Here is a 23,256-nt window from a genome sequence, read left to right as displayed (position 1 = left end):
GGTCTTTTCCAACCCTATGATTCTATAGAGACCTCGTAGGCCATCCAGTCCAGCCCCCGGCCAAGAAGCAGGAAAATCACATGATAATAATCCTAATAAGTGTAGAAGGGGCCTCAGTTCTTCCTGTGTGAGCTTGGCTGGCCCTTGGGCTCTTTTCCAATGCGATAGTTTTAGAGGAAAGAATGGTTGTTGTGTAGCTTGGAGAGATTCCAAAGGGGAGGAAAAAAAATCCATGACAGAGTTTTCTTTGCAAAAGAGTGTTTGCGAGAGAGCTACCCCTCAGGGAGAGAAAGGGTGACTTGCCCAAAGAAGAGGACTCTCTGGATTTCTATAGGAATCAGGGACGAATGGGAAGGGAAGCAGGCTCATTGCCTCCACAGTAAAGAAAGCAGGGGAGGCGAGGGACCCCCCTTTCCCCCTGCCTCCCAATGACGAAGGGCATTGTCGCCCTGGCCCGCCTGTCATCCCTTGGGCTCCAGGGCAGGATGACTCCCCTTCCCTCCAGCTCTCCTCCTCCTCCTCCTCCTCCTCCTCCTCCTCCTCCTCCTCCTCCTCCTGCTCCTCGACTCCCGGCCAAGATGCTTCCCCGGGCGGGCTCGGCCTGGCCGCTGCTGCCTTTCCCCGCCGCGCCCTCGCCCTCGCCCTCGCCCCTGGGCGCCTTGGGCCAAAGCTTCCTCATCGAGAACCTGCTGCGGGGCGGCGGAGGGGCTGCCCGGGCCCCACTCGGCCTGCCCGCCAGCCCCGTCCCGCTCCGCTTCGGACCCTCCGGAGGGTGGGAGGCGCCTCCCCACGCCGCCCACGGGGAAGCCCCACACCCAGGTGAGCTCCCACGCACGCTCCAAACTTTCCCTTCCGACCTCCACCTCGAGGCTTCGCGCATCTTCTCTTCCTCACGCTCCTAACCTTTCTCTTCCCACCTCTGCCTTAGAGTCCCTTCTTTCTCCATATGATTCTCTTCCCACCTATTCTTAGAGTCGCTTCCTCCTCCTGTAATTCTTTCTCCAAACTTTCCTCTTCCGACATCTGCAGTTCTCCAGATCTCTATCTCCATTCTTAGTCTCTTCTCCTATTCTTTCTGCAAACCCTTCTCTTCTGACATCTACCTCAACTCTCCAGATCTATATCTCCATTAGGTTCTTGTGGGTTTTTTCGGGCTATAGGGCCATGTTCTAGAGGCATTTCTCCTGACGTTTCGCCTGCATCTATGGCAAGCTTCCTCAGAGGTAGTGAGGTCGTCAGGAGAAATGCCTCTAGAACATGGCCCTATAGCCCGAAAAAACCCACAAGAACCTAGTGATTCCAGCCATGAAAGCCTTCGACAATATATCTCCATTCTTAGAGTCTCTTCTCCCGTATTGTCTTCAGGCCTCAACTTGAGATGTCCTGATTCTTAGGGCATCTCAATTCTTAGGGCATCTTTTCTTATTCACTCTCCAAATTATTTCTCTTCAGACCTCTAACTCAACTCTTCAGACCTTTACCTCAATTCTTAGTCTCTTCTCCTATTCTTTCTGCAAACTCTTCTCTCCCAACATCTACTCCAATTCTCAATTCTTAGAGTCTCTTTTCTTTTCCAGTCTTGAAACTCTTCTATTCGGACCTCTACCTCAGTTCTTCAGAGTCGCTTCTCTTCACCCTCCAAAAGTTTCTCTTCTGACCTCTACCTTAGAGTCTTTTCTTTTCTGAATTCCAATCATTCTCTTCACACACCTACCTCTATTCTTAGAGTCTCTAATCTTCTCCACTCTCCAAACCTGTCTCTTCAGGCCACCACTTCAATTCTTCTCCCATTCCTTCTCCAGACTCTTCTCTTCCTACATCTACCCCAACTCTCCAGATCTCTTACCTTCATTCTCAGTCTCTTTTCCTATTCTTTCTCCAAACTCTTTTCTTTCAACATCTACCTCAACTCTCCAGATCTATATCTCCATTCTTAGTTTTTTCTCCCATTCTTTCTCCAAACTGTTTTCTCTTTCCACATCTACCAAAACTCTCCAGATCTCTATCTCCATTCTCAGTCTCTTTTCCTATTCTTTTTCTAAATGGTTCTCCTCCCACATTTACCTCAACTCTCCAGATCTCTATCCCCATTCTCAGTCTCTTCTCCTATTCTTTCTCCAAACTCCTTTCTTTCCACATCTACCTCAACTCTCAAGATCTATATCTCAATTCTTAGTCTTTTCTCCCATTCTTTCTCCAGACTCTTCTCTTTCCACATCTACCTCAGCTCTCCAGATCTATATCTCCATTCTTAATAGTCTCTTCTCCACTCTCCAAACTCTTCTCTTCAGACATTTACCTCAATTCTTAAGAGTCGAGGACTCTATGGACTTCTCTTCACCCTCCAAACATTTCTCTTCAGATCTGTCCCTCTATTCTCAGCACATCATCTCTTCTTCAGTCTCAAAATTATTTCTGGTCAGACCCGTATCTCTATTCTTAGAGTCTCTTCTCTTATTCTTTCTCCATATTATTCTTTTCAGATCTCTACGTCAATTCTTTGAATCTCTTCTCTTCTCTACTCTCCAAACCCTTCTCTTCAGACCTCTATCTTAATTCTTAGAGTCTGTTTTCTTCATTCTTCAAACGTTTCTCTTCAGACCTCTGCCTCAATTCTTAGTCTCTTCTCATATTATTTCTCCAAAATCTTCTCTTCCCACATCTACCGCAACTCTTCAAGACTCTTCTCTTATTCACTCTCCAGACTCTTCTCTTCTGAGATCTATCTGAACTCTCCAGATCCATATCTCCATTCTTAGAGTCCTCTTCACTCTCCAAACTCATCCTTTCAGATCTCTGCCTCAATTCTTAAGAGTCTCTTCCCCGCTTCATCCTCCAAACCCTTCTCTTTAGACCTCTACATCTATTCTCAGCACATCTTCTCTTCTTCACTCTCAAAATTATTTCTGCTCAGACCTCTACCTCTTTTCTTAGAGTCTCTTCTCTTCTCCACTCTCAAAACCTTTTTCTTCAGACTTCTACTTCAGTTCTTGGGGTCTCTTCTCTTCTTCACTCTCCAAGTACTTCTCTTCAGACCTCTACTTCAATTCTTAGACTCTCTTTTACTATTCTTTCTCCGAGCCCTTCTTTTCCGACCTCTATTTAAATTCTTAGAGTCTCTTCCCTTCTTCACCCACCAGACCCTTCTCTTCTGACTTCTATCTTAATTCTTAGTCTCTTCTCCTATTTTTTAATCCAAATTATTCTCTTCTGACATCTACAACTCTTCAGATTATATCGCAATTCTTAGAGTCTCTTCTCTTATTCACTCTCCAAACTCTTTTCTTCAAAGTTCTACTTCAATTCTAAGAGTCTCTTCTCTGCACTCTCCAACCCTTCACTTCAGATCTCTACCTCAACTTTTAGAGCCCCTTCTCCTATTCTTTCTCCAAATTATTCTATTCTGACATCTACCTCAGCTTTGCAGATCTATATTTTCTCCATGCTCCACACCTGTTCTCTTTGGCCCCTTCTACACCACTGTATAAAATCCACATTATTTGCTTTGAACTGGATTATATGGCAATGTAGATTAAGATAATCCAATTCAAATCAGATAATATGAATTTTCTACTTTGATAACTTGGATTATCTGGCGGTGTGCAAGGGACCAGTTTTTTTTCTGAAATATTCTCTTCAGGCATCTACCTCCATTCTCTAGATATATACCTCAATTCTCCAGGTCTCTTCTCTTATTCATTCCCCAGATTATTGTCCTCTGACCTCTACCTCTATTCTTTGTTCTGCTTCTCTTATTCACTCTCCAAATTATTCCTTTTCAGACTTCTATCTCAAGTCTTAAATCCACATTGAACTGGATTATATGGCAGTGTGGACTCACATAACCCATTTCAAAGCAGATACTGTGGATTATCTACCTTGATATTCTGGGTTATATGGCTGTGTGGAAGGGCCCTTTGAGTCTCTTCTTCATTCTCAAAATGATTGTCTTCAGAACGCTATGTCAGCTCTTCAAATCCATGTCTCCATTCTCCACCTCTGTTCTTTCAGGCCCCTTCTACACTGCCATATAAAATCCAAATTATCTGCTTTGAAAATGGATTATATGGCAGTGTAGACTCATGTAATCCCATTCAAAAAAGATAATCTGGATTATATGATTTGATAATCTGGAGTATATGGCAGTGTAGAAGGGGCCTTAGTGATTCTCCAAAATATTCTCTTCAGGCATCTACCTCAACTCTCCAGATATATACCTCAATTCTCCAAGTCTCTTCTCTTATTCATTCCCCAGTTTAGTCTCCTCAGATGTCTAGCTCAAATATCAGAGGGCCCTTCCACACAGCCCTATATCCCAGAAAATCAAGACAGGAAATCCCACAATATCTGTTTTGAACTCTGGGTTATTTGAGTGCACACTCAGATAATGTGAGATTTTCTGCCTTGATATTCTGGGATATAGGGCTGTGTGGAGGGGCCCAGAGGGCCTTCTCTTAGGGCCCTTCCACACAGTCCTATATCCCAAAATATCAAGGCAGAAAATCCCACAATATCTACTTTGAATTGTGTTATCTGAATCTACATTCAGATAATGTAGGATTTTCTGCCTTGATATTCTGGGATATAGGGCTGTGTGGAAGGGCCCTTATTCACTCTCTGAATTATTCTCTTCAGCAGTCTACTTGAATTGTCAAGGGCGTTTTCCCTTATGCACTGTCTAAATTGTTCTCTTCAGACCTCTCTCAACTCTCAGTGTGTCTTGACTTATTCATTCTCCAAATTATTCTCTTCATGTGCCCACTCCTACTTTTTCAGCATCTTTTCTTAACATTTTCCAAATTATTCTCCTCAAACCTCTGTGTTTCTTCTCTTATTCATTCTCAAATTATTCTCTTCAGGAATGTACCTCAATCCTTAGGGTCTCTTATTGATTGCCTGAATTATTCAGACGTCTACCCTTATTTTTAGCATGTCTTCTCTTGCTCATTCTCAAATTATTCTCTTCAGATGTCTACCTCAACAGGGTCTTTTTTGTTATTTAGTTTCCTAATTGTCTTTAGGCATCTTCCTCAACTCTTTGATTGTTTTCTTTTATTATTTCTCCAAATTATTCTCTTCAGTCGTCTACTTCAATTCTCAGAGTCTCTACTCTTATTATTCAAATTCTTCTGTTCAGACATCTACCTCAATTCTCAGGTTGTCTTCCCTAATTCATTTTCCAAATTTTTCTCTTCAGGCATTTACCTCAATTCTCCGAATGTCTTATCTTATTCACTTTCCAAATTATTCTCTTCAGGTGAATACCTTAACTCTCAGATTGTCTAATTCCTTCTCAAAATTATTCTCTTCAAATATCTACCTTAATTCTTTCAGTCTTTTCACTTATTCCTTCTTCAAATTATTCTCTTCAGACATCCACCTCTTCTTTCTCCAACCTTCCTGAGTTCGCAATTGTTTATTATTTGTGAATTTACTTTAATTTTACCCTGCTTTTAACCCAGATAATAATTTGTGTATTTAATTTTCTCTGCCTTTTACCCAGATAATGACGACTCAATGATGAATAATAACACTTTATTTGTATTCCTCCCTATCTCCCCTTTGGGAACTGCAGAACAATAATTCAAAACCACAAACAAATTAAAATATAACTAGATTATTCTCTTCACCACTCTGTAGATGACATTAATATTAGCTTCATTCATTTTTCTTTGGATTTTGTCTTTTTATATTGTACTTCATAAAACCAATTGAAATAATAATTTTTTTACAAAGCATAATTTACAGTGTTAAATGAAACATTGCAAAACATTAAAACGTCTTAAAAACTTTATAACGGCTCACCAAAGGAGCTTGAGAAGGTGGAGGACAGAGATAAGGCCCTTTCCAGATGATCAAAATTAAGAAAACCTGTCATAGATATTTTTAAAAGTGAGGTAAACAATTAAGATTAAATAAGTAAAGATCATTGCTAACTAAAAGCAAGGTTGCCAAATTCATCCTGAAGATTAAAATTCTTCAAGACTGGGTTCTAAACAATAGTCACCAAACTAAGCATAGGGGTTGTTTTTATTGTGTCAGAAGCAAATTGAGAAACTTCAAGTTGATTCTGGTGTGAGAAAATTGGCCATCTGCAGAGATGTTGCTCAGGGGATGTCTGGATGTGTTACCATCCTGTGGGAAGCTTCTCTTATGTCCCCACATGGGAAGCTAGAGTTGACAGATGGGAGCTCACCCCATCTTGTGGATTCGAACCACCAGTCTTCAGGTCAGCAGTTCATCCGGCACAAGGGTTTAACCCATTGTGCCACTGCAGCTCCTGCCAAGATTAGTAATGAACCAAAGATAAATCCGACCTGAAATGTAAATATCCAATTATATTTAGTGGTAAGTGGTGTTTCATTTATAGGTTTCACATGCTGATAGATTGCCCAGGACTGTAGTAAAAAAAACCCCATTCTATTCAGCTGTACGTGCAACAAAGATGATAGTGTGTGAATTTGCATGATTTAATATGAAGCAAAATCATTTTCTGCATTGCAGTCCAGGCCTCATCATACTAGAGAAAAAATCTACTTACAATCCAATTTCCGCCTCCTGCAGAATTCTGGGGTTTGTAGTTTAGGGAGGAGCCTTTAACAGGCTCACTAAACTACAAACCCCAGAATTCTGCAGGAGGTAGAAACTGGATTTTAAGTGGATTTTTAATCCAGTGTGATGAAAGACATTGATTGAGTTCCCCTCTAAGCATGTACTCCACAAATGTGGGCAATTCCCCCTAGTAAGTAGGACAGAGAGATTCCTCATTCAATAGGTGAGGTTGACTAATTTAGGTCACCCTGAGGTACACAACAACTATGATGGAAGATACTCCTGATGGGTGGGCAGAATATGTTATGGTTGTGATATACTTGCAACTAGCCAGGGTCAATGCAAATTTAATTTCTCATTTCCATGGCCTTCCATGGAGAGTGGGACAGAAAGCAGCAAAGTTTTTGTTTGGTTCTCTTTATAAAGTACAGTATATACAGTTTTCCTTTTCCTGTCCTTTCAGACATGGATGACCAGGCAGCCTTTTCCAACTTTGTAGCCTCCAAATCTCTTGTACTAAAACTCCCATGAACACCAGCCAGGTGGGGCTGGTGAGAATGATAGTTTGTCACAGGTGGAGGATGTGGCAGGCTGCAAGATTTTTGGAAGAGGAAGTGTAATACCAATATTGCATTCTTGGAATTAGGCGGTGTACACTATGGGCAAAGCTGGCAGAAATCAAATTAATCTCCATGTAAGAACTCCAGAGTTCATTCCCTTCATCCTTTGATTTTATTAATGTTCACCTTAGTTATATTGATTCTAAGCCTATGTTAATCAAATGAGGAAAACCTCTTATAAACAAAGGAAGGCAAAAAACTATATTGCTAAATGCAAGATTACCAATGTTTTTAAGGATGAAATTATTTGTGACTGGTTTACAGTTTTTATAAGTAACAGTCAACAAACCAAGAATAAGAATAAAATCAAAAAATAAATCCCACAATAAAGCTAATCGGAAATTTAAACATTCAAATATAGTTTGATTGGTGGTAAGTGGTACTTCATTTACAGGTTTTACTTGTTAATGGAGTGCTCAGTATATTCTCAGTTCAGTAAGCCTAAATTGATTACAACTGCAAATGCTTTTAGGTTTAATGATGTTACTGCTTAGCATTTTGACACCACCTTAAATTCTTCTTAAGATTTTGAGTAAATTGCCTCAGCAAACGTTAACAAATAATTAGCTCTAAATTAAGCTCTAGAGCAATATATTCCTGGCATGAGGGTGGAAGATCACAAAATATACAAAATGGTATAAGCAACCTTTAATTTAGTGAAGGGTTCTGTGTAACTCTGGGCCCTTCCACACAGCCCTATATCCCAGAATACCAAGGCAGAAAATCCCACATTATCTGAGTGTGGACTCAGATAACCCAGTTCAAACCAGATACTGTGGGATTGTCTGCCTTGATATTCTGGGATAGAGGTTGTGTGGAAGGACCCTACGATGCAAAAGATTTTGATTCGAGAGACTGCTGAAACTCTCAGGGCCCTTCCACACAGCCTTATATCCCAGAATATCAGGGCAGAAAATCCCACGGTATCTGGTTTGATGTGGGTTATCTGAGTCCACACTCAGAAAATGTGGCATCTTCTGCCTTGATATTCTGGGTTATAGAAGTGTGTGGAAGGGCCCCCAGAACAATGAAATACTGTACAGCTACAAATGTTGTTCATGTTAAGGAGAGTATATTAGCCTGCTCCTATTCACATAGAGACTTTTTGCTAGTTATCCAAGGCATTACTGTAGCAGAATATAAATGGTTTGCAAACTTGTAAAATGTGGGATAAACAAGCAGTGGCCAGATAGGGCCAGAAATTCTTTTGCCTCTCTTGCTGCAAAAAAATCATGCTACTGCCAAACAGAAAACTATTGTGCAGATTTTAAAGAGTGACTTGTTTTGCCTAGGGAACTGCGATGGCTAAATTAAAAAATGAACCATGGTTTGTTTTTTCTCCCACTCTCTGAATTTCTCTTATCTTGGCATCTTAGCCTTATATGATATTGCATAGTAGAGTTTTTATATTGTCCTATTTCCAAAAATGAGCACTTGAAAGAAACGTAAAAAAATCTTACAAATTGGACTAAAATGTAATCAAAAGTGAAGTTGGGCCCCATGATGTTTGTTGCAATGCAGGGAATGGACTGTCATAATTTAAGGTCATAAATGATCCAGATTAGCAATTAATTTCTATCACTATCAATGGGTCTTACTTTCAAAAATATGTATTTATGATAGTGCCTGCAGGGTTGTTCAAAATATTTTTGCATTTGTGGAGGGAGAGCACATACAAAGAGCTTGGCAAAGTACACACAGCACATACATACAGCTTGGAAAAGAACAAAGTGCTAAAATAATAATAATAATAGTTGTTGTTGTTGTTGTTGTTGTTATTATTATTATTTGTCTCCTGCTTTTCCACAAGGTTGGAGGTGGATTACAACAGAACTAAAATACAATAGATAAAAACATTACAATAGATAAAAATAAATCCATTTAAAACACATAGGTTAAAATACACAGAAAATATTAAAACACACAATAAAAGCTATCATAGCTATAAAATGCCAATTTGAAATCCACGGGTTAAAATTTACTGTGTGTGAAATCCAATATGTACAGTTCAACAGGCAAAAATGAAGGGGACACTTCAAAACACATTACTGAAAAAGTTGCACCTGTTGATTTTAGTTTGCTATTTGGTGAATAAAACGTGGAACCTCTGTTTAAAATTAAGTCTGGCATTGTAATCCAGAATTGGGTAATTTTACTGCAGTTCCATTTACCTCCTGAGCATTGTAGGCATTATAATTTTGGGTTCATTTGTAGTAAGCAGTTCTCTGGAGAAGACTGAAAATATACCTAAACCACAATCCTTGAACTGTAAATAACTTAAGCTTTGCAGCCTTGTTCCAGATACTTTTATATTTCTCCTAATTCTCCCACATATTACCATAACACTACTGAAATTGTTTCAGGAATCTGTTATGAATGTAACAATTCTGCTGTACCTACCAATTCCAGATTTCAGATTTAGTTTAATAATAAACTGATTTAATATGGATAAAACAGATAATGCAAGTTGTGTAGTTGACAGCATCGTTTGTAACGTGTGGTCCTCCCAAAGTCATTTGACCATGGTTTTCCTTTATCCCTCATGACTAGTTTACAGGATATGTCTGATGGAATAAGCAATCCAAGAACATATGACAGGCCACACATTCACCTCTCCTGGTTTGCAGGATGCTAGAAAATGTATTGAATATGATTGCCCTTACAGTTATAATAAAATATGAATTATAATGTTGAATACTAGTTTGGATGTAAGCTGATTCAGCAAATGTGCTCCTGACTACCATCACAACGCTTCCAGAAGTGGTGGATCCAAGAACTATGAACCAAGGTGTAAACCTGATCTTTCAAAGGGAGCATTTAATCCATCCAGGATAGGCTGTGAGCTCAACTCCAGATTCACTTTCTTATTAACCAACAGAACGTACACCCTGTCAACCTTTGGTCCTCCAGGTGTTTTGGACTTCTGCTCCCACGATTCCTAATAGCTGGTAAACTAGCTGGGATTTCTGGAAGTTGAAATCCCAAACAACTGGAGGACCAAAGGTTGGGAACCACTGGTGCAGACTAAGCTATATTGACCCCCCCCCCCACTGTATTACTATATACTGCAATCTTATTGAAGAATGTTTCAGTTGATACAGGTGATAGATTAAAAACAATCACAACATTGATCCAAATTAAATTAGTGTGTCTTAGCATCACTATGATACCATAAAATCACTTGAAGGACATAGCATATTACTACGGATATGATTTTTCCATGGATGTAAGTGAAACTGTGAATATGGGTTCTGTGGTTACAGGAGTCTTACTGTGTAAGCCACTAATTTTCCACCATCCACTTTCAGTGGATGGAGTCATGTTTTTCTAGAAAGTAGAATATCTTCTCTTTGACTGATCAATTTTCTCCAGTTTGTGTTTCTGCCTGTCTCCCCTTTCCTCAGCTAAATAAGGACAAATCTTTTCTCACAAGGGAGTTATTCCAATCGTTTTCTCATTTTAGGGATCCCCCTTTTGCACTTTCTTTCAGCAATATGGTACCGTTACTGTGATATTTTTGAATGTATGCTTTTGGCTCATGTAAATGGCAACTGCTTAGGCTCCAGGGCTAGTTTAATCCTCTTTGAAACCTATGCTATACATCAGAAAACCATCCTTAAAGCCAAATAAAGTCTGTTAGGGGCAGGTAGAACACTATGTCTTTTGAACGCTTTTGAGTCTAGCTTTTAAAATTGATATAGCATTGAATTCTTGGAATTCAAGGCACTCCAAGAGTGCTACTTTTAAATAAGAATGAGCTCTCAACTTGTACAGGCTTAAAGGTATTGTCAAAAGCATCTGTGCAAAATGCATGCAGGGTACTTCAGGTTTAGTCACATGGAACCGTGAAATGGCTTTTGGCATATCTCCTGTACAATAAACGTGGGACTTGTATCCTGTCTTAAACATCATTGACTCTTATTGCTTTAGGTTTCCAAGGCTGCAAGCAACTGGGCTCAGTGGGAGAGCAGATCTGAACTATTTGCAAGGTGGAAGCTGGGAAGAGAGGTTTAAAAACTGTGCAAAAAGTCTTATCCTGCATACTTCACTGAACAGATAGAGCAGAGCTTGTAAAGACTGAAACTCCCAGGATCCCCCAGCCAGCATGGAGAGTGGATATTCTAAAAGTTGCAGTCCAAAGGGTCAGTTTACCAAACTCTCAGGTCCCTTCCACATAGCCCTATCTTCTAGAATATCAAGGCAGAAAATCCCACAATATCTGCTTTGAATTGGGGGCCCTTCCACACAGTCCTATATCCCAGAATATCAAGGCAGGAAATCCCACATTATCTGAGTGTGGACAGATAATCCAGTTCAAAGCAGATATCGTGGGATTTTCTGCCATGATATTCTGGAAGATAGGGCTGTGTGGAAGGACCCTGGGATAGCTGAATCCACACTGCCATATATTCCAGTTCGAAGCAGAAAATGTGGGATTTTATTCAGCTGTGTGGAAGGGGCCTCAGTGAAATGGGTCTTTCCCCATCAATATCTGATCAGAGTCATTCTGTGCATGCACTGGATCTGTATTTGTATGGAACAGTTCCTGACACCTCTGAGGGCCCTTCCACACAGCCCTATATCTCAAAATATCAAGGCAGAAAATCCCACAGTATCTGCTTTGAACTGGATTTTCTGAATTCACACTCAGATAATGTGGTATTTTCTGCCTTGATATTCTGGAATAAAGGGCTGTGTGGAAGGTCCCTGAAATAGAGTGAATCCCAAGTCAAAGGAAAAACTTCTAGAAAACGTCTGATGAGCAGCTTTCCCAATATTATCTCACTATCTTTTGAAAAGTGGAAAACGGTGAGATGATTACATACATAATCACCTTTAGGGAGTACACCTGCCAAAAAAGGAAAATTTCCAAGCTTAAATGGTTAGTTAGAAGAGGCTAAAATTGACATTGCATGCATCCAAGCAACCCGACCTGTTTGCTGCTCTGTTCCAAATAATATATTTCTGGATGTAAAATGAATGGGGTTACATGGGATTTCTGGATTAATGCCCAGGAAACAGCTGAGCCCATTTAAACCTGTCTGTGTAGCTCCATTTGAATGCAATGGATCAATATTCAAAAAGGCAATTTCCTCAAGAAAGATTTTTTTTTGGCAGTGCCTTGGAGAACATTTCTGGAACCATGTGAAAAACACAGCACACAAATGCATTGCATTCAAACAGCCTCTTCATTGGTCTGAGTACTTGTTTTTAGATGTTTTTTGGAATAATGCACAATTAACTTGCATGTAAACCATTGGCGTTAAAATGGATCTGATTAATATTAATGTGAGCATGTGGTTGTTTTCAGTTCATTCTTAACTTGCAGTGCTGATTTTTCAGATAAGTAAACATCTGCAACAAACTGAGTTGCTGTGAGTTTTCTAGGCTGTATGGCCATGTTGCAGAAGCATTCTCTCCTGATGTTTCACCCACATCTATGGCAGGCATCCTCAGAGGTTGTGAAGTCTGCAAGAAAGCCAATTAATGTCAACTAGCTGAAATCTCAGTAAACTGGCTTCAAGGGGCTATTTGGCTATTCGTAACATTTGCTTTTTCAGATTAAGGCATAATAATAATAATAATAATAATAATAATAATAATAATAATACACGTCAAACTACTCTGGGACTGACAGTTTTGGAGCACAATACTCCTGACCTCACAGTTGTGTTAAAAAACCAAGTACGGATTGTCGATGTTGCAATCCCAGGTGACAGCAGGATTGAAGAAAACAACTGGAAAAGCTGACACGATATGAAGATTTAAAGATTGAACTGCAAAGACTCTGGCACATGCCAGTAAAAGTGGTCCCAGTGGTGATCGGCACACTGGGTGCAGTGCCTAAAATGCTTGGCCTGCACTTAAACACAATCAGCGCTGATAAAATTACAATCTGTAGGTGCAAAAGGCTACCCTACTGGGATCTGCACATATTATTTGCCGATACATCACATAGTCCTAGACACTTGGGAAGTCTCCAGCATGTGATCCACTACAACAGCCAGCAGAGTGGTCTTGTTTGCTGTGTACTAATCTTGTTGTGTTTCAAATAATAATAATCTTTATTTGTATCCTGAAGGGACTTGGGTCAGCTCTGAAGGGACTCAGTGTCCAATGTTCCAGAATGTATTTTTTTTTTGAAAGGAGAACAATCTATTGAACTGAATCCAACCATCATATATACGATTGTGAAAACAATAGCCACGTGATAAATGCAATGCAATGGTTCATTTGGTTAAATTTTTAGATGATCGATGAGATAAAAGTGATGTTTCTATTTGGACAGCGGAAAAGGCAGAGGCCATTTCATTCAAAATGCAGTTGCAATACATTACTTGGTTTGAAGAGATTCTTATTGTAGCATTAAATATATGTGTGTTTAACTGAAAGTGTTGCAAATGTCAACCACAGTCAACGGACTCAACTCTGTTTGCAGCCCTTCCGAAGCACTTCTTCTTGAGAGCCCCGCTGGTGTATTCGCCGTGCTGCGGTGGGTCCTGTCAACACCCGGCATCTCCCACTGTTTTTCCAAGTAAGTTTTTATGCTTCATCAGTAATGCTTGAGTTATTCTGTAAACCAAAGCAGCGGGATTTAATGTGCTCTGAGAAAGAGAGGGAGAGAAAACTAATTGGCGATGCAATGGCAAGAGGCTAATGCCTCTGTAAAAAATTGCAGCAATCCCATTCAGGAGGCTTGCAAAGATTTATCAGCCTTTGGTACACTGGGTAATTGTGAGCGATTTCAAATGCTATTGAGAGGCGGGGAAATGAGAGCCAAGAAAGGCTGCTGGCTTTCAGATGGTTGGAAAAAGATCTACAATTTGCTTTCACAAGGCCTTTATCCAACAATCATTTGATTATTAATTTCAGCAGGAAAGTTAAGATACGTATAAACTGCTCAGTTAAAGGAAGTGTGCTTGGTTGTCTCTTGCGCTTTCCTGCTTTTTCAGTCTGTGTTGAAATGCTAAATGGGACTATGATTAAAGACTGGAGATTACTAAAGCAACAGAGTAGTTTGAAATAAATTTTTGAATACCACATTAAAATCATTGTCATTACTGTTAATGTTAATATTATTTGTACTATTGGGCACTTCCAAGCATAATGCAGTATAATAAAATGTAAACATGCTATATGTAATATTAATGCAAATAATACCAATTTTCTGAGAAATTAATATTTGTTCTGCAAAAAGTTTTTAGTTTAGCTAAATTAATCATATCCAAGACTTTTAAAAACTTGTGTTCCTGGTATTTTAGGAAGCCAGGTATTCTAAATTGTTCCAGTGAATTTAGCTAAAATCCTGTATACTTTTGCTTGAAAATAAGTCCCACTCAACTCTGTGGGTCTGTTTCTTAAATAGGATTGTATTGTATATGTTAGGTTTGAATGCAGGTTTATACTGCCATTTTCCTGTGTTTGGGAGCTCTGCCAAAAATGGAGCAAAAGGATTTTTTGTTATTTTGATGGTTCACCTTTTATTTCTTTGTTATAACTATAATAAACATGCATCCATAATAATTAGAGCCTATTATTATTGCTCTGTTCTAACCATTTCCCATTTAACCTTACCTCAATGCCAAATTAGATGTTGTGACCACAAGACTCAGGGTGTTGTGTTGAATTCCCGATGGAGATAGTTGAGCATTTTTGAAAAGCAGTTTAGAAAAATTGCTCTTTTGAGCTAAGCTGCCACAATTCCCCAGCTAGAATGGAGTTGGGAATGGGTAGGAGAAAGAAACTAAAAGAAGAGAAAATGGGGACTTGACAAAAACTTTTCATTTACTTATAAAAATATTTTTTTTGCTGGCTTTCTCACCTTTCTGAAAGAGAGCAATGATTCAATTATGGTATAGCAAATGAACTATGTGATATACAACACTTTCTCCAATACTATTTTTTTGCTTTGGGGTTTTCTGTTTTACATAATCTAATGATCCATTGTTTTTCTAAACCAACTTACAGTAATGCCAAAGTTAACCCCATCCTTTAATTAAGAAATCTAGTGATTTAAGCCATGTGAATTAAACATAATAATGAGATAATGAGATTATTAGCTAATTATTTCCATACTCATTCTATTAACAGATCTAAAGTTTGCACAAAGTTCTGTTCCTAAACAATATCTTAAAATATTATTTATAACATCTCATGTGTTTTCATTGATTCCTTAGCATGTTGTCACTTGTGCTGCTTAATTTTCACTTGAGAAATATATATTTGTTTGCTTGGAACTCTGTTTATAATCACTGGAGAATTCAATTCAACAATTTTATTTAATGGGGTCATTTTGATAGTGGCCTATTTTATACACACATACAGGTACACACAACAGAACAGAAAGGCACATACAAATTAATACTGTCATCAGAAAATTTGAAAATGTAAGGTAATCCAGACTGAGTGCTTTGGTTTGAGTCCTCTTGATGAAGACACAGGGATAACAAAGGATTTCACCAGTGTGAGTCATGTGGATGTTCTGCAAGGAGGTTTCCAATGCCTTGTTGTGTGAACCCCCCTCCCATCCCACCAAGCTGCACAGAGCAGCTATATGGCCCAAAACAGTAACTGTTCTGTTGTGGACATGGATGCATTATCTAGCCAAGGGAAATGATCAGATTTTGCTTTCCTGGACCATCTAGGATCTCAGCCTATGACTTGGAGGGCATTCCTTTGTGGAACTTCTCAAGCCATAAGTCCCCATAGATTTTGACCTTCTCATAACATCAGTTGAGGATCAAAATATTAGAAACACAAAGACTACTTATCATGTCAAGAAAGTTTTGATGACAACCACAGTGTACAGCCTGGTACTTTTATAGAATTCACTAGGGTTGGTAAAATGTGGTCCTGGTTCCTATGTGGACTCCGGGCTACTCTAGTGGTCCTCACCCTCATTGGACTTTCCATGCTTCCATTTTATGGCCAAAAATGAGCAGAACAATTTGCCTCTCCAGGGGCCCTTTTACCCTGTAAAAATGTTGCAATATGAGGCCACACAACCTGTCATGATTCCATTCTATAGAATTCTAGGGCTGTATAGTTTGGTGAAGTATATTTTGAATTTTCAGAGAGAGAGAAAGAGAGATCAATTTCTCACTGAACTGCAGACACCAGGAATACTAAGGTTTCAACCATGACAGTGAAAGTGGAACTATAGTTATACAATTGCGTGTAAAGAGCCTCCAGGAAGCCTCTAGTATCAACAAATTCCCTTTCAATGAGGTTGCAGGTCATCTTAGGACTAGTAGATATTTTAAAAAACATCATTTTTGAAAACAAAAAAGGACTCCTGGTTGTTTTTGTTCCAAGAGGTACTTTTGGCAGCATGTGTAGTTGCTGGAAGAGGTTGAGGGGCACAAAGGTGGCCCTGTTCTTGCAGCAGAGAGAAGTCAGCATGGTCTAGTGCAGTGGTTCTCAACCTGTGGGTCCCCAGGTGTTTTGGCCTACAACTCCCAGAAATCCCAGCCAGTTTACCAGCTGTTAGGATTTCTGGGAGTTGAAGGTCAAAGCATTTGGGGACCCACAGGTTGAGAGCCATTGGTCTAGTGGTTTGAGCACTGGACATGACTCTGGAGAACAGGGCTTGAATCCCCATTTGGCCATGAAAAGCCACTAAGTGATCTTGGGTAATTCATATACTCTTACCCTCAGGAAACATCATGACTGGTTTTCGGCTTACTGTAAATCAGAAATCGCTTGAAGGCATAGAACAACAACAATTCTGCTGCAGCTGCTTATGTTGGATTACAACCTCCAGAATCCCTGCCTAAGGTGTTGTGGAAATTGTAGTCTAACAAATATTTTTTCCCAAGTTCCGAAGAGGAAATAGAACCAGGAAAGAAAAACAGGTGCCACTGAGTGGAAAGAAAATGAACACCAAAATCTATGACAGAGAGCCTTTATGTGCTCCATTGCAAGCTTCTTAGCTGCTGTGGCCTATCTGGCTGTAGGTGGGTGGAGTAGGTTTCTTTGAGAAGGTTTTCAGATAGCCAGTTGCTAAGTGGAATGATTCTTGACAAGTGAGGCAGCAAATGCTGGCACTTTAATGAGCTTTGAGTTTCAGAGCACCTCTTTAGGGGGCCGACACTTTCCCACCGAGCCCTTCACATGGGCTCAGCATCTTCACAATGAGCAGCGGCACCATGACCAATTGCCACTTTCACTTTACTCATCCACACGCGACCTCACCACCATTTTTCACTGTGCCGATGAACTTTAGAAACTATTTCAGGCTGAAAAGGCCTGGCAAGGGTCAGTCTCCCCTTTGTGCGGCCATAAAGGGGCGCTCTGTGTGCTGATCTTTTCTCCTGTCTCACATTCCGCGAGGATTTCTGGACACCCTTTAAAGCACTTGACTGAAAAATAAAGCAGTGAATGAAACTGACTTTTATAGACTCATTCTAGCTCATCTTCCCATATAACCCTGTCTACCTGAAAAGGGATTTAGTGAGCTGAGCTGAGTGGCTACAGGGACTCCCTGAATACACTGGGCCCATTATCAACTGTGGCAATTGTTTATTAACCGGGACTGATACATGACTATTTTCGAAGTGACCTATTAATTGTCCATTTAACTCGAGGGTATTGAATGGCAGTGGAAAAAATGGAGACCATGACGAAAACCTTTACGCGCTCCTTCAAGGTGGTCGCTGCCACAAAGGCAAATGAAGATTGTTCCACAGATTAAGAAAGCATTTATCACCATATACTATAATACGAAGGAAGGGTTTTATTTCAGAAAGTATTTGGTAGCATATTAGCGTTTGTGTCAACACGCTATTACACTGCAAATGTGGAGTTCAGCCGGATGGGGTTGTGAGCTTGCCACAGTTCATGGGTCCTGACATAACCCTTGTGCTCCAGGGGAAAGCTTCTGCCCTGAATAGATCAAGTGAAAAATTCAGTCCACTTCAGTGTTATGAAAAGGCCATTTTCTTAAATGGCTGGATGAAAAAACTGTTTTCAAATCTGCAATTTTTGTAACAATTTTAGATCTAATTTTATCACTTTCAATTGTCATGTTTCTTGTGAAAGTAATAAAGAGGTTTCCTTTAACTGGTGTGATCCAAAAAGACTCCAAATTAAAGAAATTTTGAAACTTGTGCAGAGTTTTCTAGAAGGTAGAGGACTAGAGTTTAGAAAAGTTACCTTTGTTTGGATTACAGTTTATACATCCAAGTCTGTGACTTTGCTGGCTAGTAAATTCTGAAAGTTGTCGAAAAAGGTCACTTTTATAACATGTGTTTCAGGGCCCTTCCACACAGCCATATAACTCAGAATATCAAGGCAAATCATCCATAATATCTGCTTTGAACTGGATTATCTGAGGCCACACTGCCATATAATCCAGTTCAATGTAGATTTTATACCAGAGGAGGATCTTCAGACACACTTCTGAAGAGGTTATATAACCTTTTCCAGGGCCCTTCCACACAGTCATACAACCCAGAATATGAAGGCAGAAAATCCCACAATATCTGCTTTGAACTGGGTTATCTGAGTCCACACTGCCATATATTCCAGTTCAAAGCAGAAAATGTGGGATTTTATTCAGCTGTGTGGAAGGGGCCCCAGTGAACGTAATTTAATGTATAATCCGTGAACTCTGTGAAGAGGCCCCTCTGGACAATAACTCCCTGATTCGTCCCTCACCAAAAAGTGAGGAGGGGAATGTTTCAATCAGACCATTATTGTTACAAGATCACAGCTGATGGGACTGTGATTGGAAGGGTTGCATGCTTTTGGTTTTGACTGAAGATAGAGTTTTATGTCCTTTCTTTCACCTTGTGAATCAGAGTAACATTGATCAGATGCTAAGACTAAGCATCACTGAACTCGAAATGACCTTGCTGCTGAGAAGGTATGAATAAGATTGTACCAGAAATACCTGGTGTGGTACAGGCAGGCTGATGTACATAAGACAGAGTAAAAACTGTGATAACTTAGTGCATATTATTAAAAAATAATCTATCCCATTGGGCTGATAATAAGCATGGTGTGTATCATGTTATTTTTCTTGTTCTAGGACAAGAAAGTGTTCTGCCTCTTCTAACCCAGGATTCCAGATCTCGGAGAGGCATTTTAAGAAGAGCTGTTTTTTCTGAAGAGCAAAGGAAAGCTTTGGAGAAAATGTTTCAGAAACAGAAATATATCAGCAAATCAGACAGGAAGAAACTGGCCCTTGGCCTTGGCCTGAAGGAGTCACAGGTATAGAGGACTTGATGGGGCATCAGGCATGGTTCAAATATTGAAAATCTTCTTTGAGTAAAGGGGAAGAAAGAACTCTTTCTTACAAGTTTGGATGAGCAAAAATCTAATTAAAGTGAATTAATTCTTAAAGTTGCAAGAGGATATTGAGCTGGAGTGGTGGCTGGTAGGCTCTGTGTGTCATGGGAGTGATCAGTCTACTCTCAGAACATTAAAGGTGCCAATCAAAGTGCTGAACCTATTTGAGGAATAGAGTTCAGTATCTTGGAGGGGTTGTACTATAGCCTAAAATAAATATTCACATATCAAGAAATTGTAAATCTAGATAATTAAACATATACGTAGCTCATTTATGAAAGGCAACATATACATATGCATCTACTGTTTAGGGTGAATTATTCAGATGACTTACTCCTAGTTCAATAAGGAGGTTTTCACTAATACTGTGACTATTTGTATTGACTATATTAAAAGTAATATGTGGGACTGAGGAAGAAAGGTTCTTCAAGGTCTAAAAGTTGGTCATGCAATCTGGAAGGAAAAAAAAGACTGCTTTTCATTGTCTCTTGCCCAGTTCTCTTATCATCATTTCTCAGTTTGGGCATGTAACATGCTTTCCAAATCTGCCCAAAGGAGTGTTCATGGCATTCAGGGCTGACATGATGTTAACAAGTTTGTGTCAATACAAAATGAAAGTATTGATTTCAATTAACCTAGTCATAAAATGAGCATATGGTCCACACACATAAATGGCAATAGGCCTGCTTATAATGTTAGCTTGTCAAATGTGGTTGTAGTTACATGTGAAGAGGTTTGAATACCATAGAATCACGCAGGAGTACCTAGTGATGTCTAGAGATGTGTTCTCTCTAAACCTCCAGCATTATTCTGTGGTCAACTTCCATTTTAAGTTCTGCTGGAAATTGAGTATATAATCACAGGGGAAGCCTAGAGAGAACACTTCTGTAGTTATCTGTAGGCCCTGCAGTATAATTCTGTGGTATGCTTCCAGCAGAAAGTCCAAGACCTGATTTATTTCAGATAAGAAATATTGGATATCAGATTATATGCAAATATCATATTCCACGACGGGTCCTGGAATTGATTCCTTGCTTATTTTATATGATGCACATGGTTTTGTCTTTATGAAAGATCCATAACAGAAATAGAAGATTTATTAAAATTTTGAAGTTTTCATACCCAACATAGGGGACATCTCTTATAATAAGTAGCATCTGCCAGTTCAGTAAGGGACATTTCTGGCCCTCAAGTAAGTGACATTCCTGGTAATCTAGGCCACACACTGCTATTCCATAGATACACAACCAATCTCCTTAGATGTGGTCTGATACTTTTTTTTTGTTGCACTTGAACAGCTGTATGAAAAATATTAGCTGCCTCAATAGGGATTAAAATGGTTGCACTTCTAGCACTGTACTATTTTCTATGCTAACAGAAGAGAAAAATATCTTAAATGTCTCTCAGCAGAATATTTATTTAAATATCTAAAAATAATAGTGTTTAACCTATCAACAGGTCAAAATTTGGTTTCAGAATCGGAGGATGAAATGGCGAAATTCCAAAGAAAAAGAAGTACTTTCAAACCGATGCCTTCCAGAGGACGATCTTCAAGAAGCCTACCTTTCCAAGTCTTCTTTGAATTTTACTTCTTCACCATGTCCTGCATGGGAAATGTCTGAACAGCAGCCAAGTTCAAAATGGCAGAATCTTCCAGAATATTCAGAGAGAATGAATAGTAGCAGTAGTAGTTTGCGGCTACCTACAAGAACAAGCACATTCTATTTGCATCAGCAGCAAGGCACTGAAGGCAAGGCCGTTATTAAAGGGGTAGCACTTATGGAGTAAAGCAATGGTAGACTATAGACTTCAGACAAACTCCAGACTAACTTTATTTCATATTAGCAGAAGTACACAGCCTTGCAAATGTTTGACATGCTAAGTCCTCAAGCAAATCTATGCAGCTGTAACAATTGGAACTCTTTGCTCTCTTCACAAGTGATGCCTCAACTGTTGGAGCAACTGTCATGATGCACTGATGGAGAAACCTGAGGGAGTTTTGCCCACACCATGCCTTTGGGGAGAGGAGTTGCTTCAGGTGCAGGTGGAAATGGGATAGCCTACACAGCAAAATTCTTGGACCATTTCCCCTTGCTTTTAGAGCCAGTAACAATGGAAAAGCTACATTCTGGCAAAGAAAGGCTGCTATCTAGTGACTGAAATTGGTACTACAAACTTCACTGAGAATTAATACATTTTAAACACGAAACAGCCTTTAGGTGCACATTCTTTGGGTTCTGTTGATATACAAGGAGAAGTTCAGATGTCTAGGTTCCAGCATCTTGGAATAATGTCTGTGACTGATTCAAGAGAGAGTCTTACTCTTATAGATTGGCAATGCATTAGTTTATATGTGCAAATATTTTCTAAAATAAAATTAAAAACATACCACTATATTTCAATGGTTTAAGGAAAACTCAGTATCAGGCTTCCCTTGTGTTCCTTCTGAATTTGAATGGTAAGTAAACTTGAGCAGGACCTAAACATTTGTAGTCATTCTCTCCAAGCAGGTAATTTCAAAACACTAGCATGCTGTGGTAATGATGAAAGTGAGAAATGTTTTATTAGAGAAATGTTTTATTACTATTGTTTTTCCAAAGGGAGTCCCCTGGGCAACCTACTTACAGATGGCCAATTCTCTCACACCAGAATCGACTTGCAGTTTCTCAGATCACTCCTGGATGATAGCCTTCTGTTGGGGTTTATTGTACAATGTATTTGCTCTTCCATTGTCCTGCAGTAGACCATATTTGGAGCTATTATTTTTACTAATACTGTACAATAATTCCATTATTGACCACATTTCCCATTTCTGGCATGCTATGATTCCTGTTAGAAAGTCCAACAGCACTGGTATGCTGATTTTGGGTGGTTAATGGATAGGTACTTTGGATGGCAGATCCAGTTCCTTTCCAGAATTTTTGTTGCTCAACTGGTACCACAATGTGGCATACTTGCATATACTATATAGGACAGGTGCCTTAAAGCAGGTCTACAAAAGCCACAGGGTTTTTCCCCAGGTGTGTTTTGTTTAATTATCATCTCTCCTCCTCAAATTGTGCCTGTAATATTAAAGCCCACCTGTTGACTCATGGCCCTTCCACATAGCCATATAACCCAGAATATCAAGGCAGAAAATCCCATATATGCTTTGAATTGGGTTATCTTAGTCCACACTACCATATATTATAGCTCAAAGCAGAAAATGTGAGATTTTATTCAGTTGTGTGGAAGGGGCCTCGGCAACCAGAAGGAAATTCCTCCCATGGTCACAAATAGTGTAATCCTCTGTGGCAAAGAGCAGAACTACCCGTACTTTAGCTCCTCTTGACTACAAGTGTGAGTGTATTAATATATATCGAGGGAGGAAGGAAGGAAGGAAGGGAGGGAGGGAGGGAAGCCTGCAAGAACTCAATGTGTTTCCATCTGGGTAAGTAGTTTGCTCAAATTAAAACTTCTTCAGCCCATGAATCAAAATTAAGCAACTAATCAATCTGATATTATGTGATTAAACCACCCCCCCCCCCCAGCTATATTTCTTTGTTTGCTAACTTTTTAAAACCAGACACAGATTCTTAGGAAATAAAACCCTATTAGAATGCATTTTCATATGTAATTTGATTTGTGAACTTCCATGAAAGTCCCATTTTATCTGCCCACATATTTTTTAATGTGTTTTATTAAATTTTTCAGCTGGTCACAATGTAAAATAAATTACAGGCACAGCTGTATGAATCCAGGTTTTTCAATTAATAATTTACTGAGGCTGCAGGTGTGATAAAGATCTTTATAA

The 23,256-nt window shown here is 39.4% G+C and overlaps 1 protein-coding gene across 2 annotated transcripts; it reads left to right on the top strand.

Moving 5' to 3' along the window:
* Nucleotides 1-278: 278 nt before the first annotated feature.
* DBX2 (developing brain homeobox 2) lies at nucleotides 279-21,883 on the top strand. 2 transcript variants are annotated; one of them, XM_060777571.2, is made up of 4 exons: nucleotides 279-819; nucleotides 13,612-13,707; nucleotides 19,204-19,385; nucleotides 20,940-21,883. In XM_060777571.2, exons 1-4 carry the CDS (start codon nucleotides 429-431, stop codon nucleotides 21,249-21,251), a joined length of 981 nt encoding a protein of 326 aa, XP_060633554.2. In that variant the 5' UTR covers nucleotides 279-428; the 3' UTR covers nucleotides 21,252-21,883. The 2 variants fall into 2 exon arrangements, with proteins under 2 accessions (XP_060633554.2, XP_060633553.2); XM_060777570.2 differs by having other exon boundaries at nucleotides 20,922-21,883.
* Nucleotides 21,884-23,256: the final 1,373 nt, after the last annotated feature.

Source organism: Anolis sagrei, chromosome 5 (assembly GCF_037176765.1).
Source record: "Anolis sagrei isolate rAnoSag1 chromosome 5, rAnoSag1.mat, whole genome shotgun sequence".
Lineage (NCBI taxonomy): Eukaryota > Metazoa > Chordata > Lepidosauria > Squamata > Dactyloidae > Anolis > Anolis sagrei.
This window is presented reverse-complemented; position numbering and strand designations above follow the sequence as displayed.